The sequence below is a fragment of the Rhinoraja longicauda genome, chromosome 21, assembly GCF_053455715.1.
Source record: "Rhinoraja longicauda isolate Sanriku21f chromosome 21, sRhiLon1.1, whole genome shotgun sequence".
Classification (NCBI taxonomy): Eukaryota; Metazoa; Chordata; class Chondrichthyes; order Rajiformes; family Arhynchobatidae; genus Rhinoraja; species Rhinoraja longicauda.
Window position 1 is genome coordinate 13,541,203 of NC_135973.1, and position 15,444 is coordinate 13,556,646.

Below are 15,444 nucleotides of genomic sequence, written 5' to 3' on the forward strand. Positions count from 1 at the left end.
AGAAATAACTTGTGTCTCCTGGGCTGATCCTACAATGTACATCAAGCCTACCTGATCGAATATGACCTCCGGTATTTTCATTATAGCCAGATTATGGGGTAACCCAGCATAAACATAATTGTCACTATATATCCCAATCCCCAATCAAATTCTCTTTCTTCGAAGCATTGAGTCTGGAGTTTCGAAAGACGATAGGTGATTTAATGAAACAAAGGTTTGAGGAGGTTTAACAGAGCAAATGTTGTGAAGGAATTTCATCTGGTAGAGAAATCTACAACTAGACAACAGAATCTTGGGTAAAGGGACAAGATGAAAGTGAGGATGATTGTCTTCTTATGGTTATGAACCTTGAGAATCTTCTACCCAAGAGTTGTGGGTACTAATTATAATCAATGCTGAGATGATTAGATATTTTGACGAGTGTGTAATCAAGGTTTATGGGAATCAAACGGAAAAATAGAGGTCAAAGATCAGAGCAGTCATGATATACAATGATGGGGCAGGCTGGAGGAGCTATACAGCCTCTTTTGCTCCAATGTTCTACTCTCATCAACTTTTAACATGCATTAAACAAATATGAAAAGCAATTTTCCCCACTCCAAAAGGGGAAAAATCTGGCTCCAATACAACATCAACAGGATGAAGCTCACCCAGTTTATCATGATGCATTACGCAAGCCTCTTTACAGGAACATTTCAAGTCATGTGTGAAGAAAGACATGCAGGGGTCCACACCTTGCACTTTAAGCAAGTGCATATCAATAATTCTGATCCACCAAATGCTAGCTACTAACCCCTACTATCTACAATCAAAATGACTACTACAAAGGTGGCAGAACAGTGGCATAACTGGTAGATCTGCAGTCTTACAGAGTCAGATACTCTAGGTGTTGTCTGTGCAGTTTGTCCATTCTTTGACCATTCTATGAGGGTAGAAAAATCTTATTAGAAAATAGAGAGCATGAGTTAACTAGCCAGTCTGGGAAATAACTAAAACATTAAAAAAATACATTTCAAATGTCTAGTACCCTTGTCAAAAGTAATCAACTTTTTAGCTTTTACACCTGGGATAATTACCTTTTACCCTGTTGTCCAGTACAGCACACATTGCACACCAGCAGCAGTGATTTCTCATACCCCAAACCCTTATTGTACACTAGCTCTAGTTTGATCTGTTTCATTCCTCCATGGGAGTAGACAGAAGACCTGTGAGAAGTGCTGAACTGGAGATTGTTCTGATTTAGGTTTGTAAGCATCGCTGAAAACAAATGCAGAAAGAGGATTAGAAACACACACACACACACACAATTTCATGCTCCCATCTATTAACTGTATATAATTTGAGATGAAGCAATAATTCAAAAATGATAAATCCTTGCCCTCCATAAATGCTGTTCAACCCATCGAGTTCCTCCAATATTTTGTTTTGAACAAGAATCTGGTATTTGGAGAATAATGTGAAGTTATTCACATTTGGTAGGAAGAAGAGAAAAGCATCAATTTTCAAGTGACAGGCTAATTCATTTTGAGGTACAAAGAGATCAGGGCATGCTAGTTCACCAAACACAAACATAAGGGCATAGAGCAATTAGACAGACCAATTATCCATTGGTTTTCATTGCAAAGATATTGGACTACAAGAGTAAGAATTTTTAATGCAATTGTATTAAGTTTTGGTGAGATCACACCTGAAGTGCCATGTGCAGGCTGGCCTTTACACTCAAGGAAGTACTTATTTTGAAGTGTAGGTTCACTGGATCCATTTCTAGAACAATTCATACCCAAGACTAAAAAAGAATAGAGCATAAAAGCATAACATTTTGAGACAAACCGTTCGATCTTAAGAGGTATTTTCCCCAGCCGAAAAGTTTATAATTATATGATCTAAACACAAGACAAGGGATCAACCATTTTAGAGATATGAGAAACTTTTAAATTCTCTATCCCAGACGACTATGGATGTTGCCTTATCAATTATAATGGATTTTGGATAGAGTGAATTGAACAGTAAACATGTAAACAGTAAAAACGTTCCCACACACTTTAAAAGAAGTGGTCTGGAGGAAGCCGCTGATTGGTGGAAGCGGACTAGAGGAAGCAGCTGATTGGGCGTAACCCCGGGGTTGTATTTCTGCTTTTTGTTCGTACTTTTAGTTAAGGGTTCGGTGAGTTAAGGGTTCGGTGAGTTACGGGTTCGGTGAGTTAAGGGTTCGGTGAGTTACGGGTTCGGTGAGTTACGGGTTCGGTGAGTTACGGGTTCGGTGAGTTACGGGTTCGGTGAGTTACGGGTTCGGTGAGTTACGGGTTCGGTGAGTTACGGGTTCGGTGAGTTACGGGTTCGGTGAGTTACGGGTTCGGTGAGTTACGGGTTCGGTGAGTTAAGGGTTCGGTGAGTTAAGGGTTCGGTGAGTTAAGGGTTCGGTGAGTTAAGGGTTCGGTGAGTTACGGGTTCGGTGAGTTACGGGTTCGGTGAGTTAAGGGTTCGGTGAGTTAAGGGTTCGGTGAGTTAAGGGTTCGGTGAGTTAAGGGTTCGGTGAGTTAAGGGTTCGGTGAGTTACGGGTTCGGTGAGTTAAGGGTTCGGTGAGTTACGGGTTCGGTGAGTTACGGGTTCGGTGAGTTACGGGTTCGGTGAGTTAAGGGTTCGGTGAGTAAGGGTTCGGTGAGTTACGGGTTCGGTGAGTTACGGGTTCGGTGAGTTACGGTTCGGTGAGTTACGGGTTCGGTGAGTTACGGGTTCGGTGAGTTACGGGTTCGGTGAGTTACGGGTTCGGTGAGTTACGGGATCGGTGAGTTACGGGATCGGTGAGTTACGGGTTCGGTGAGTTACGGGTTCGGTGAGTTACGGGTTCGGTGAGTTAAGGGTTCGGTGAGTTAAGGGTTCGGTGAGTTAAGGGTTCGGTGAGTTAAGGGTTCGGTGAGTTAAGGGTTCGGTGAGTTAAGGGTTCGGTGAGTTAAGGGTTCGGTGAGTTAAGGGTTCGGTGAGTTAAGGGTTCGGTGAGTTAAGGGTTCGGTGAGTTAAGGGTTCGGTGAGTTAAGGGTTCGGTGAGTTAAGGGTTCGGTGAGTTAAGGGTTCGGTGAGTTAAGGGTTCGGTGAGTTAAGGGTTCGGTGAGTTAAGGGTTCGGTGAGTTAAGGGTTCGGTGAGTTAAGGGTTCGGTGAGTTAAGGGTTCGGTGAGTTAAGGGTTCGGTGAGTTAAGGGTTCGGTGAGTTAAGGGTTCGGTGAGTTAAGGGTTCGGTGAGTTAAGGGTTCGGTGAGTTAAGGGTTCGGTGAGTTAAGGGTTCGGTGAGTTAAGGGTTCGGTGAGTTAAGGGTTCGGTGAGTTAAGGGTTCGGTGAGTTAAGGGTTCGGTGAGTTAAGGGTTCGGTGAGTTACGGGTTCGGTGAGTTACGGGTTCGGTGAGTTACGGGTTCGGTGAGTTACGGGTTCGGTGAGTTACGGGTTCGGTGAGTTACGGGTTCGGTGAGTTACGGGTTCGGTGAGTTACGGGTTCGGTGAGTTACGGGTTCGGTGAGTTACGGGTTCGGTGAGTTACGGGTTCGGTGAGTTACGGGTTCGGTGAGTTACGGGTTCGGTGAGTTACGGTTCGGTGAGTTACGGGTTCGGTGAGTTACGGGTTCGGTGAGTTACGGGTTCGGTGAGTTACGGGTTCGGTGAGTTACGGGTTCGGTGAGTTACGGGATCGGTGAGTTACGGGATCGGTGAGTTACGGGTTCGGTGAGTTACGGGTTCGGTGAGTTAAGGGTTCGGTGAGTTAAGGGTTCGGTGAGTTAAGGGTTCGGTGAGTTAAGGGTTCGGTGAGTTAAGGGTTCGGTGAGTTAAGGGTTCGGTGAGTTAAGGGTTCGGTGAGTTAAGGGTTCGGTGAGTTAAGGGTTCGGTGAGTTAAGGGTTCGGTGAGTTAAGGGTTCGGTGAGTTAAGGGTTCGGTGAGTTAAGGGTTCGGTGAGTTAAGGGTTCGGTGAGTTAAGGGTTCGGTGAGTTAAGGGTTCGGTGAGTTAAGGGTTCGGTGAGTTAAGGGTTCGGTGAGTTAAGGGTTCCGTGAGTTAAGGGTTCCGTGAGTTAAGGGTTCCGTGAGTTAAGGGTTCCGTGAGTTAAGGGTTCCGTGAGTTAAGGGTTCCGTGAGTTAAGGGTTCAGTGAGTTAAGGGTTCAGTGAGTTAAGGGTTCAGTGAGTTAAAGGTACAGTGCTTTTTAGTAAAGGTACAGTTTAAAGGATTAAGAGGGATTTGATTTAATTTGGGGGTAAGACATGTCAGGTGAGATCGGACCCGTGGAATGCTCATCCTGCAACATGTGGGAGATCAGGGATATTGTTGGTGTCCCTGATGACTACATGTGCAGGAAGTGTGTCCAGCTGCAGCTCCTGGCAAACCGCATTGAACGGTTGGAGCTGCAATTGGACTCATTCTGGAGCATCCACGATGCTGAGAAGGTCGTGGATAGCACGAATAGTGAGTTGGCCACACCACAGGTAAAAGATAAGCGGACAGAAAGGAAACGGGTGGCCACTAGCCAGCGTAGCAGTAGGCAGGTAGTGCAGGAGTCCCCTGCGGTCATCTCCCTCCTAAACAGATATGCCATTTTGGATACTGTTGGGGGAGATGGCTCATCAGGGGAAGGCAGCAGCAGCCAAGTTCATGGCACCGTGGGTGGCTCTGCGGCAAAAGAGGGGAGGAAAAAGAGTGGAAGGGCTATAGTGATAGGGGATTCAATTGTAAGGGGAATAGATAGGCGTTTCTGCAGCCGCAAACGAGACTCCAGGATGGTATGTTGCCTCCCTGGTGCAAAGGTCAAGGATATCTCTGAGCGGCTGCAGGACATTCTGGAGGGGGAGGGTGAGCAGCCAGTTGTCGTGGTGCACATTGGCACCAACGATTTAGGTAAAAAACGGGATGAGGTCCTACAAGGTGAATTTAGAGAGCTAGGAGATAAACTTAAAAGTAGGACCTCAAAGGTAATAATCTCTGGATTACTACCAGTGCCACGTACTAGTCAGAGTAGGAATAGGAGAATATTTCAGATGAATACGTAGCTTGAAAAATGGTGCAAGGGGGAGGGATTCAAATTTTTAGGACATTGGAACCAGTTCTGGGAGAGGTGGGACCAGTACAAACAGGACGGTCTGCACCTGAGCTGGAATGGAACCAATGTCCTAGGGGGAGTGTTTGCTAGTGCTGTCGGGGAGGATTTAAACTAATGTGGCAGGGGGATGGGAGAAGGAGCAGAGAGACAGAGGGGTGTAAAATGAGGGTAGAAGCAACAGGTAGCAAGGTGAAAAGTAAAAGTGGCAGGCAGACAAATCCAGGGCAAAAATCAAAAAGGGCCACTTTTCAACATAATTGTATAAGAGGTAAGAGAGTTGTAAAAACAAGCCTGAAGGCTTTGTGTCTCAATGCAAGGAGTATACGTAATAAGGTGGATGAATTAAATGTGGAGATAGTTATTAATGATTATGATATAGTTGGGATTACGGAGACATGGCTCCAGGGTGACCAAGGCTGGGAGCTCAACATCCAGGGATATTCTATATTCAGGCGGGATAGACAGAACGGAAAAGGAGGTGGGGTAGCATTACTGGTTAGAGAGGAGATTAAAGCAGTGGAAAGGAAGGACATTAGCTTGGAGGAAGTGGAATCGATATGGGTAGAGCTACGAAACACTAAGGGGCAGAAAACGCTAGTGGGAGCTGTGTGCAGGCCACCTAACAGCAGTAGTGAGGTTGGGGATGGCATCAAGCAGGAAATTAGAAATGCGTGCACTAGAGGTGCAGCAGTTATAATGGGTGACTTCAATCTACATATAGATTGGGTGAACCAAACTGGCAGGGGTGCTGAAGAAAAGGATTTCTTGGAATGTTTGAGAGATGGTTTTCTAAACCAACATGTCGAGGAACCAACGAGAGAACAGGCCATTCTAGACTGGGTATTGAGTAATGAGGAAGGGTTAGTTAGCAGTCTTGTTGTGCGAGGCCCCTTGGGCAAGAGTGATCATAATATGGTAGAGTTCTTCATTAGGATGGAGAGTGACAAAGTCAATACAGAAACAAGTGTTCTGAAATTAAAGAAAGGTAACTTTGAGGGTATGAGGCGTGAATTGTCCAAGATAGACTGGCGATTGATGCTGAAAGGGTTGACGGTGGACATGCAATGGAAGGCATTTAAAGGTCGCATGGATGAACTACCAGTTTGGCAAAAGAACAAACCAGGAAAGGTAGTGCATCCGTGGCTAACAAGGGAAATCAAGGATAGTATTAAAACAAAAGATGAAGCATACAGATTAGCCAGAAAAAGTAGCATACCAGAGGACTGGGAGAAATTCAGAGTCCAGCAGAGGAGGACAAAGGGCTTAATTAGGAAAGGGAAAATAGATTATGAGGGAAAACTGGCAAGGAACATAAAAACTGACTGCAAAAGCTTTTATAAATACGTCAAGAGAAAAAGATTAGTGAAGACAGATGTAGGTCCCTTGCAGTCGGAAACAGGTGAATTGATCATAGGGAACAAGGAGATGGCACACCAATTGAACAAATACTTTGGTTCTGTCTTCACTAAGGAAGACATAAACCGTCTGCTGCAAATAGCGGGGGACCGGGGGTCTAATGAGATGGCGGAACTGAGGGAAATCCAGGTTAGTCGGGAAGTGGTGTTAGGTAAATTAAATGGATTAAAGGCAGATAAATCCCCAGGGCCAGATAAGCTGCATCCCAGAGTGCTTAAGGAAGTAGCCTCAGAAATAGTGGATGCATTAGTGATAATTTTTCAAAACTCTTTAGATTCTGGAGTAGTTCCTGAGGACTGGAGGGTAGCTAATGTAACCCCACTTTTTAAAAAGGGAGGGAGAGAGAAAACAGGGAATTATAGACCAGTTAGCCTAACATCGGTAGTGGGGAAAATGCTAGAGTCAGTTATTAAAGATGTGATAGCATCACATTTGGAAAGTGGTGAAATCATCGGACAAAGTCAGCATGGATTTACCAAAGGCAAATCATGTCTGACGAATCTTATAGAATTTTAAGGATAAGTGGGAAGTCTTTTAGGACCGAGATGAGAAAGCATTTCTTCACACAGAGAGTGGTGAGTCTGTGGAATTCTCTGCCACAGAAGGTAGTTGAGGCCAGTTCATTGGCTATATTTAAGAGGGAGTTAGATGTGGCCCTTTTTGCTAAAGGGATCAGGGGGTATGGAGAGAAGGCAGGTACAGGCTACTGAGCTGGATGATCAGCCATGATCATATTGAATGGCGGTGCAGGCTCGAAGGGCCGAATGGCCTACTCCTGCACCTATTTTCTATGTTTCTTTGTATGGTATTGGTTCTTTATTGTCGCATATACAAAAATAGAATATAAAAATTGGATGCTACCAGTCAAATCATACTATTCATGATCACAATCAAGGTATACATAAGATTAGAGGGTACGAGACCAAGTGGACCACATTGGGCCCAAACCTCTCCTGCAATGGTGCAGCACCCTCTCCTCCCCTCCGTCCCCTTCCCCACCCCCCCGCCCCTCCCCCTCAACCCCCCTTATCCTCCCTCCTTCCCCCTCCTTTCCTAGGAGATAGATTTAAACTTTAAAATGTGAGTAACAAAAAAAATAACACAGATTTCAATGAAACTTCTTCCATTAGCACCAAAGGGACGATGGTGAGTAAGGCAGGCCTAAAATCGTCGCGCTATCGTGTACCGTTTTGGCTGTAGTTCAGGAACAAACAAACGATAGTTTTAGTATATAGATAGATGAGAGGTACAAATAGGCTCGACAGTCAGAACGTTTCTTTCCCTAGGGTGGAAATGTCAGACTAGTTCAGTTTAGTTTATTGTCACATGTACTGAGGTACAGTGAAATGCTCTTATGGCGTGCTAACCAGTCAGATGACACCGCTTTATGGTGAAAGGAGCAAAGTTTAAAGGAAATTCGTTACACAGGGGGTCTCATGCCTAATATGCGTTGCCACGGGTAGTTGAGAGGCAGATATCATAATGGCATTTAAGCGTCTTTTAGATGGGCACATGAATATGTAGGGAATGGAGGGATATGGATCACGTGTAAGCAGATAAGATTAGCTTATCTTGGCATCATGATTGGCACAGACATTGTGCGTCAAAGGGCCCGTTTATGTGCTGTACTGCTCTATGTACAATGTTCTATGCAACGATAGTGCTTTACATTGCTTAGAAATGCGACAACTGATGGATAAGGAAACCAAATTGTGACTTTTGGAAAGTGAAAATATATGTACTGTAGAGTACATATATTAAGTTAAATCAAAAAGCAAACTCCTGCAGATTCGGGAAAAGTAAAAGAAAAAGAAAAAATGCTGGAAGCTCGGGTCAGGCCAAGCAACAACTCCGAACACGGAAGCAGAGTTAACATTTCATATCAATGCCTTTTTATCAGTCCTGATGTAAGATCACTGACATTAATTCTGTTTCTCCATCCGCAGATACTGCCTGGCCTACTGAGTATCTTCAACACTTTGTTTTGTTACAGAGTAAATATATATGCTTCATTGTCAAAACAAATTTATTTAGATGTATTCAATACACCATGGTACTGAATGCTGCAATTGCCAAGGGCGTTCATGGATATCATTAGATATCATGCTTTAATTCTTACTAAAATGTACCTTTTTGGCCAATATAAACATCAGGTGTCTCGAACGCGTAAATGTTGTCATTTGCATGAATAGTGTCCAAATCATCACCATCACTGAAGGTACGATGGAATCCATCAAAATAGATTTCCGTTAGTACAATCTGAAAAACAAAACGTTTTAATAAAGAATGAAGCTATAACATTTGACTCAACATTGCTAGATGATGTATTGTACAGCGAAGCTATTGGCCACTTGGAACAGGCTGCACGGTGGTGCAGCGGTAGAGTTGCTGCCTTACAGCGAATGCAGCGCCGGAGACCCGGGTTTGATCCCAACTACGGGTGCTGTCTGTACAGTTTGTACGTTCTCCCCGTGACCTGTGTGGGTTTTCTCCGAGATCTTCGGTTTCCTCCCACACTCCAAAGATGTACAGGTATGTAGGTTAATTGGCTTGGTAAATGTAAAAATTGTCCCTAGTGGGTATAGGATAGTGTTAATGTGCGGGGATCACTGGTTGGCGCGGACCCGGTGTGCCGAAAGAGCCTGTTTCCGCACTATATCTCTAAATTTAAAAAAGTAATGGAACAAAAATCAAACAACCATTACACAATTTGCTGTTTTTGTTCCCCAACAATTCTGCATTAATGCTAGGATCTCAGAGATGTACAGTATTGTTAAAGGGGAAATTACTAATTGCTGTTAGATAAGCATGGGGACTGGCTCAGCCAGCTCAGGCCCCACCACCCAGATAACCTCAAGGAGAAATGATCAAGAAATATGTTTCACTGGGTCTCATTAACCAAAGCTGCCAACTTAAAATCAGACCATCTTTCCAACAGAATGAACATGAGAGTCAATAACGCCGCAATCCAGATGTTCAACGAACAATCTGTAATCCTTAGATAAAATGGAATAGATCCCTTTGCCAGCTATCTATATGGCAGGATACCTCAGGTTAAAGGAAACAGGACTCATTTGGTAGAAGGAGAGCTTGTACATGGAAGAGAAAACAAATTAGAAAATGCTGTTTAGACAAATGAGCAAAGAGGAAAACAATGATAGGCTTTTATGGATTAGCTGGGTTGGTAGGATGTGGTAACAAGGTAAGTGGTGGAACAGGTAGGGAGATCTCTTCCCACCTCCCCCCCCACCAAAAAAAAAGTGAAACAAATGCAGCTTTCTTTCCCCACTCTTCTCACCCACAGCTTAAAATAAAACAAAAGGTTTCCCTAAGATTTGCAGATGTGTGAGAGCACACGAAGTTGGTTAAGGAATTCCTCGTACTTTGTCAGCTGGAAATCCAGTAGCAAAGTGTAGGATTCTCTGCCCTCTAGTGATAAAGGCAAGCAATGCCAAAACATGGATTTCTTTTTCACGAAGATATGTTGACTACACTTGATTGCCTCAAATTGTTTTAAGTGCCAAGCTAAAAAACCTGTAGTAACAGTTTCTTAGGGTATTCTTACATGTTAAGAGGATTCGCTTGAACTAGGAAGACATGGCATTCTGGTAAAACTGAGAACTAGGCAAGTAGAAACTAAAGGATAGGGACAGGTGATCAGGATTTAGAGATCAGACAAGGCAATTGTTACAGATTATTAGCAAATTCAAGATCTTTGTGCAAAATAAAAATTTAGACAATGATAACAGGGTCAATAAATTTAATAGCAATTGTGCAAAGCATGATCGGAAAGTTCATAGAATAACAAAACATTGTGCTATTGATGAAAATAAGGAGGGTAATCTTGGTTTAATTAGTTGGTAGTAGAGCAGAGAAATGGCAGATGGAATATAATTCTGAAACTTGAAAGCTGATGCATTTGCAACAACTAATAATGCTTTCAAGAGAGAGTTACATAGAGCTCTTAATGATAGTGGAGTCAGGGGGCATGGGGAGAGGGCAGGAATGGGGTACTGATTGTGGATGATCAGCCATGATCACATTGAATGACGGTGCTGGCTCGAAGGGCCGAATGGCCTACTCCTGCACCTATTGTCCATTGTCTATTGATATACTCAATGAATTAATGGCACAATAACACAGCTGGTAGAGCTGCTGCCTCACTATGCAGAGACCCGGGCTTGATCTTGACTTTGGGCACTGTCTATGAGGAGTTTGCATGTTCACCCTGTGATTGCATGGGTTTCCTCCGGGTGCTCCTGCTTTCCCCCACATTCTAAAGACTGTAAAGTACAGGGAGTGGATGTGAAAGGGGGATTACATAGACCCAAAGTGCTGGTTTCTATGCGGTCTCCTTAAAAATAAAGAATGTCGGACCTCAGTAAATACTTCAATACACTGAATGTCCATATCCAAGAAGCTCCAAATGTGGTAGCACAGATAGACAAGATGGTTAACACAGGATATTTGCCTTCATTAACCAGAGACAGAATACAAGAGCATGGAGGTTAGGGTAGAACTATGTAAAATATTAGTTAAATTGCAACTGGAGTATTGTGTGCCTAATTTATTAAGTATTGGCCGTCACACTGGAAGGTATGCAGATTTTTAAATTCAGTCATAAATTCAAATTCTAACCATCCATGCCAGACTCGTTGAATCTAGCATCCTACTTTCCTCTTCCCCGTACCACAACCAAACAACTGTATTTTTTATGAATAGAACATTTAACTGAACCCCATGCTCATCAAGACAAGAGATCTCAGTAGAAAATTAAATATTTTGTTTCAGTAGCACCTCACAAGCTCCACCAACCAAATGGAAAGTGTTGCAATGGAATGCCACCACCAGCAAGTAACACAATATGCTGAAAATATATCATCTTTGCTTCATCACGCGTGGGTCAAAATCCAGGAACACTGCATAACCATGCTGTGGGAGTAATTTAGTTATTACAAAGTGATGGCTCACTGGAATCTTCTCAAAAGCGATTAGGGCATTAAATTGCCCACAATGGAATTAAACATCATTTGCAAGCATTCCTTGGTTGGGCACAGTGCAAATTTGTCTGTTATGCCTTTCCAGCTGCCTCAGCCATATCACACCCATAGACTGTATTGATGCAACTTGTTGAAAAAACAGAACCACCCACAGCTACCCCCTCCCCCTTTTCCTGCGTAAATCATTCCTGTGTCAATTTTCACAAGTTAGGCAAATTAATGAAAACTAGGGTTAACATTAAGCTGTACATCTAGATTCAGACCACGCAAAGTCACTAAACAACAACTAACGGCCAGCTGAAAGGATATTCCCATCACTAAATGTTATAATTGGGTAATGGTATGCAGGTGTTTTCCTGAACAGGAATTAGCCGCAGGGGTGGTACTGCCAGCATTACACACTTACCCCTTTCTGTGCCCCACAGTGGAAATTAACTGCCTCCTTCCTTTGTGGAAAAATCCTTAGTTGAAGAGCTCTTCCAGAGATCCCAGGATGCAGGCAATCCCTCAGAGTAAAGCAGACCCAGCTCGGCGACATCACGCAGAAGGCTCCAAGTGCAGCACACCCAAAGGCAGGGCAGTGGTTGGTCCATTTTACCTTCTGACTGAAACTGAAGCTCCCTTTTAAGCGTGGTGCCCTCCGAGTTTTGCTGTGTTAATAGAAAAAGACTTCGCTGAGGACCCCCATGGAGCAGCACTTCAACAAAGGGATTTTCCACAAAGCTAGAAAGTGGTTTAAAGCTGAAATGATGTGGGGCAGGCAAGACTATAAAGACCCAGACAATCTAATTTCCACCCCGTTCCCAAAGCTACGGAGCCCTAACACTCTTTTTATACAAGGATTTATTGTGGTCAAAATAATTGACCACAGATAAATTGAACTAAACCAACTGTTGAAATTAATATGGATGTTTACCTGATCTGTGGGGATTTTTGTTTCTTGTGAAACTGCCTCGCGAAGTTTGATCACTGTGCCCGACAATGGAACAGCTACTCCTATTCTCATGCAATGTGAACATTTTCCTTCGTAAACCACGGTGATATTCAAAGGCCTGGAAAAGAGATAGGTTAAAGCTATGCCCAGTCAGCAATAACTGAATCACATTCAGGATTAGTATACATCAGGTCTAAGCAAAATGATTCAAACATGTTGCTGACGATCGGAAAGCCAAAAGGGGACAGCTGCCCCAGCACCACCAACTTCCATTCAACCCATCTTTTTCACCCTAGCCCACAGAATTTATTAACATCCCCTTACCCAATGTGCCATAATCCCATTCTCCTGATTCCACATAGTACAATATATTCCAATCCTCCTACACATCACGTTCCAAATGTTCTGTGCCCCTTTGCAACTCAAATAGACCCGGCTGAAGTACTACAGTAGATGATTTACAGGAAAGCCATTTTTGCTTTCCGGCTTATCCTCTACATCATTCCCATGGAATGGGATGTTATTGCTGTCGTCCGACTCCTTGACTGTGCAGAACTCAATAGAATGATGTGTCTGCCTCAGCAAAATGAAGGGAACATGCCCAATGAACATCTTGTGGTGACGAGATGCCTGGAACATTGGTTTGTTTAATTTCTCTATTCCACCTTAAAACAAATTTCAAAAGCACAAGGGCTTGATGATAGTACCCACAAACATTTGCATTAAAGAACAACTATCTGAAAAAAAAAAGATTTGAATCAGAACTATAAATATTTCATACAAGGAGTAAATTACATTCTTCGTTGCAACTATATTGGATTAACATATAGAATAAAATCCTTTAGATAAAAATATGAAGAGCCTACACAATGCTCAATATCTAACTGTTTAACCACACATTAAGGAATACAGCAATTATGTTTGTGGTTGCCATCATAAAACACTTAACCTTGCTCTCTCCCTCCCATTTTAATGTCTACTAAAATAGTTATTTCACAGTTATGAATGCCCTTCTGGTGATGGCATGGATTGCATTGTACAACTTTCTTGCACTGAAGAATTCTTTTCTAGCTCGTGAGCAATAAATTCCAAAGAGTGCAAACATAAATGTTCTGATATGTCACAAGAAGCTGGAGGCTCTGAAATTAGTACAATAATATTTGCCGTACATGATTTAAAAGAGCGCCATATTAATGATTAGATGGTGATGCCACTGTGTTAAAAGATTCAAAGGCACATTTCATTATGGCAGTATGTTCTTGCAGCCATTAGTCCTGGGCTGCAGTCAAACAGCCTGAAAGGGCAACAATGTGTTTTACAGGGCACTGTGAGCCAGCAGAATAGAAACTAGTAAAGAGAGATGTTTCCACATGCCTCCACAGCTTCCATAACACCAGGCCCCTAGATACCAAGGTATTTATATTAAAAGCCCATCGGCAAGGAGAAGGTTCTGAATAATAAGCTGCATCTACTTCACTGGGCTAGGTGGGAAATGGAAGCGATTTTAAAAACATGCCGTGAGGAGATTGAATCCAGGATTCGTCAAAACCTGTGAGCAAGAGTGAAGTTTTTATTAATGATTGACGTATTTGCATTTATTGCCAGGAAAAACAAACGTGCCTTCATCAATGGATTTGTGGTGGAGAGGGTCAATAACTTCAGATTCATGGGCATGCATATCTCTGAAGATCTATACTGGGTCCAACACATTGATGCAGTCACAAAGAAAGCCCTTAAATTTTCTCATGTGGTACGTCGACAGATTTACGCTAAATACAAGATTCCACCACAAAATGCATCTGCGCCCTCCCCTTCCAGTATTCTGAAATGGCCATGCCCCTTGCAACTCCCCTGTCAGCTCTTACATCTCAGCGTTGCTCCTACACAGAACCACGTTCAGCTGTACAAAGCAACCTTGATCTAAGCAAAACAAACATGTACTGTTTAAATTTATTCCGTATATTTTTCTTCCGCATTTATGCCAGCAGTTTTAAATTCTGTAAGTAATCAATTTGGGTGGGTAAGAAAGTTTAAAGCCTTGTCCCAAAACTGCAACATGCTTTTACTTCCATATACAGTTGACATAACACTTTTCTTTGGAGTGTATTTTTATTTTGGGGGAGAGAGATATAAAGACATTAAGAAAAAAAACCACCCTCAGCATTCCTAATTTTGTTCCAAAACATAGCAGGCCTCTAAACATTAAACAGATGTGCTTAATCAACAACAATTATGATGCCAGTGAGAACTGCAAGTAGCACACCAACACTAAAAAATGACCTGCCTTTTGGCTGTTTTCCAAATTCATGGATCACATGCAAAAGTCCCAAAGCAATCATGTTACACTGCATCCATTCACAATCCGAATGAGTCCACAAATTTTTTTCTCTGAATTTATTTTCAGACGTTTAATAATTGCATTCTTTATCCAACTGAGAGCACTGTGTACTAGTTTATCCAAGCAACCCAAGTAAACTTCAGCACTCTATATTGATGTCCATAAACATTCATCTGAAAACAATGCACCCGTCAGACTTTTAAAAATGATTCCACCTGGAGTGGTTATCTCAGAAGACTATAATGGCCAAGAAACTTGAAATATGATATTCTTGCATGGCATCTGGCTATCCCAAGGCATCAGCATTCTTTCTGCTCTTCCCCTCCAATATTGCTTCCTTCATCCACAGGAAAATTCCAACAGATTCATTCTTCCGGACTGAAATTTTATCTGTACATTTACACCATCAAATAACAATAAACACACTGCTCAGCCCTAACCTTGAAGAGGAGGCAAAGAATCTGAAACAGAGAGCAATGCATTTTAATCATTGCAGATCAGACCTTTGGCCTCACTTCCCTGCCTGATCCACATAGCTCGACAATATACATTGCTCTATAATTCAAAAATCTATGTCCTGCTTTGAATTTACACAATGCTCAGATTCCACAATTCTTTTGGATAGAAAAGGACAGAAGGCTGTGGAGGCCATCAATGGATATTTTAAGGCAGAGATAGATA

The 15,444-nt window shown here is 42.7% G+C and overlaps 1 protein-coding gene across 5 annotated transcripts in view; it reads right to left on the minus strand.

The window, feature by feature from the left end:
- Positions 1-15,444, minus strand: part of usp31 (ubiquitin specific peptidase 31) — an 87,614-nt gene that overhangs the window by 16,951 nt on the left and 55,219 nt on the right. For all 5 annotated transcript variants that reach the window (XM_078417790.1, XM_078417788.1, XM_078417787.1 and 2 more), the window contains exons 6-8: positions 12,408-12,543; positions 8,621-8,750; positions 1,077-1,257 (exon numbers count right to left, since the gene is read on the minus strand). In XM_078417790.1, coding sequence (XP_078273916.1) covers positions 1,077-1,257; positions 8,621-8,750; positions 12,408-12,543 — 447 coding nt within the window. The remainder of the gene's footprint in view (positions 1-1,076; positions 1,258-8,620; positions 8,751-12,407; positions 12,544-15,444) is intronic.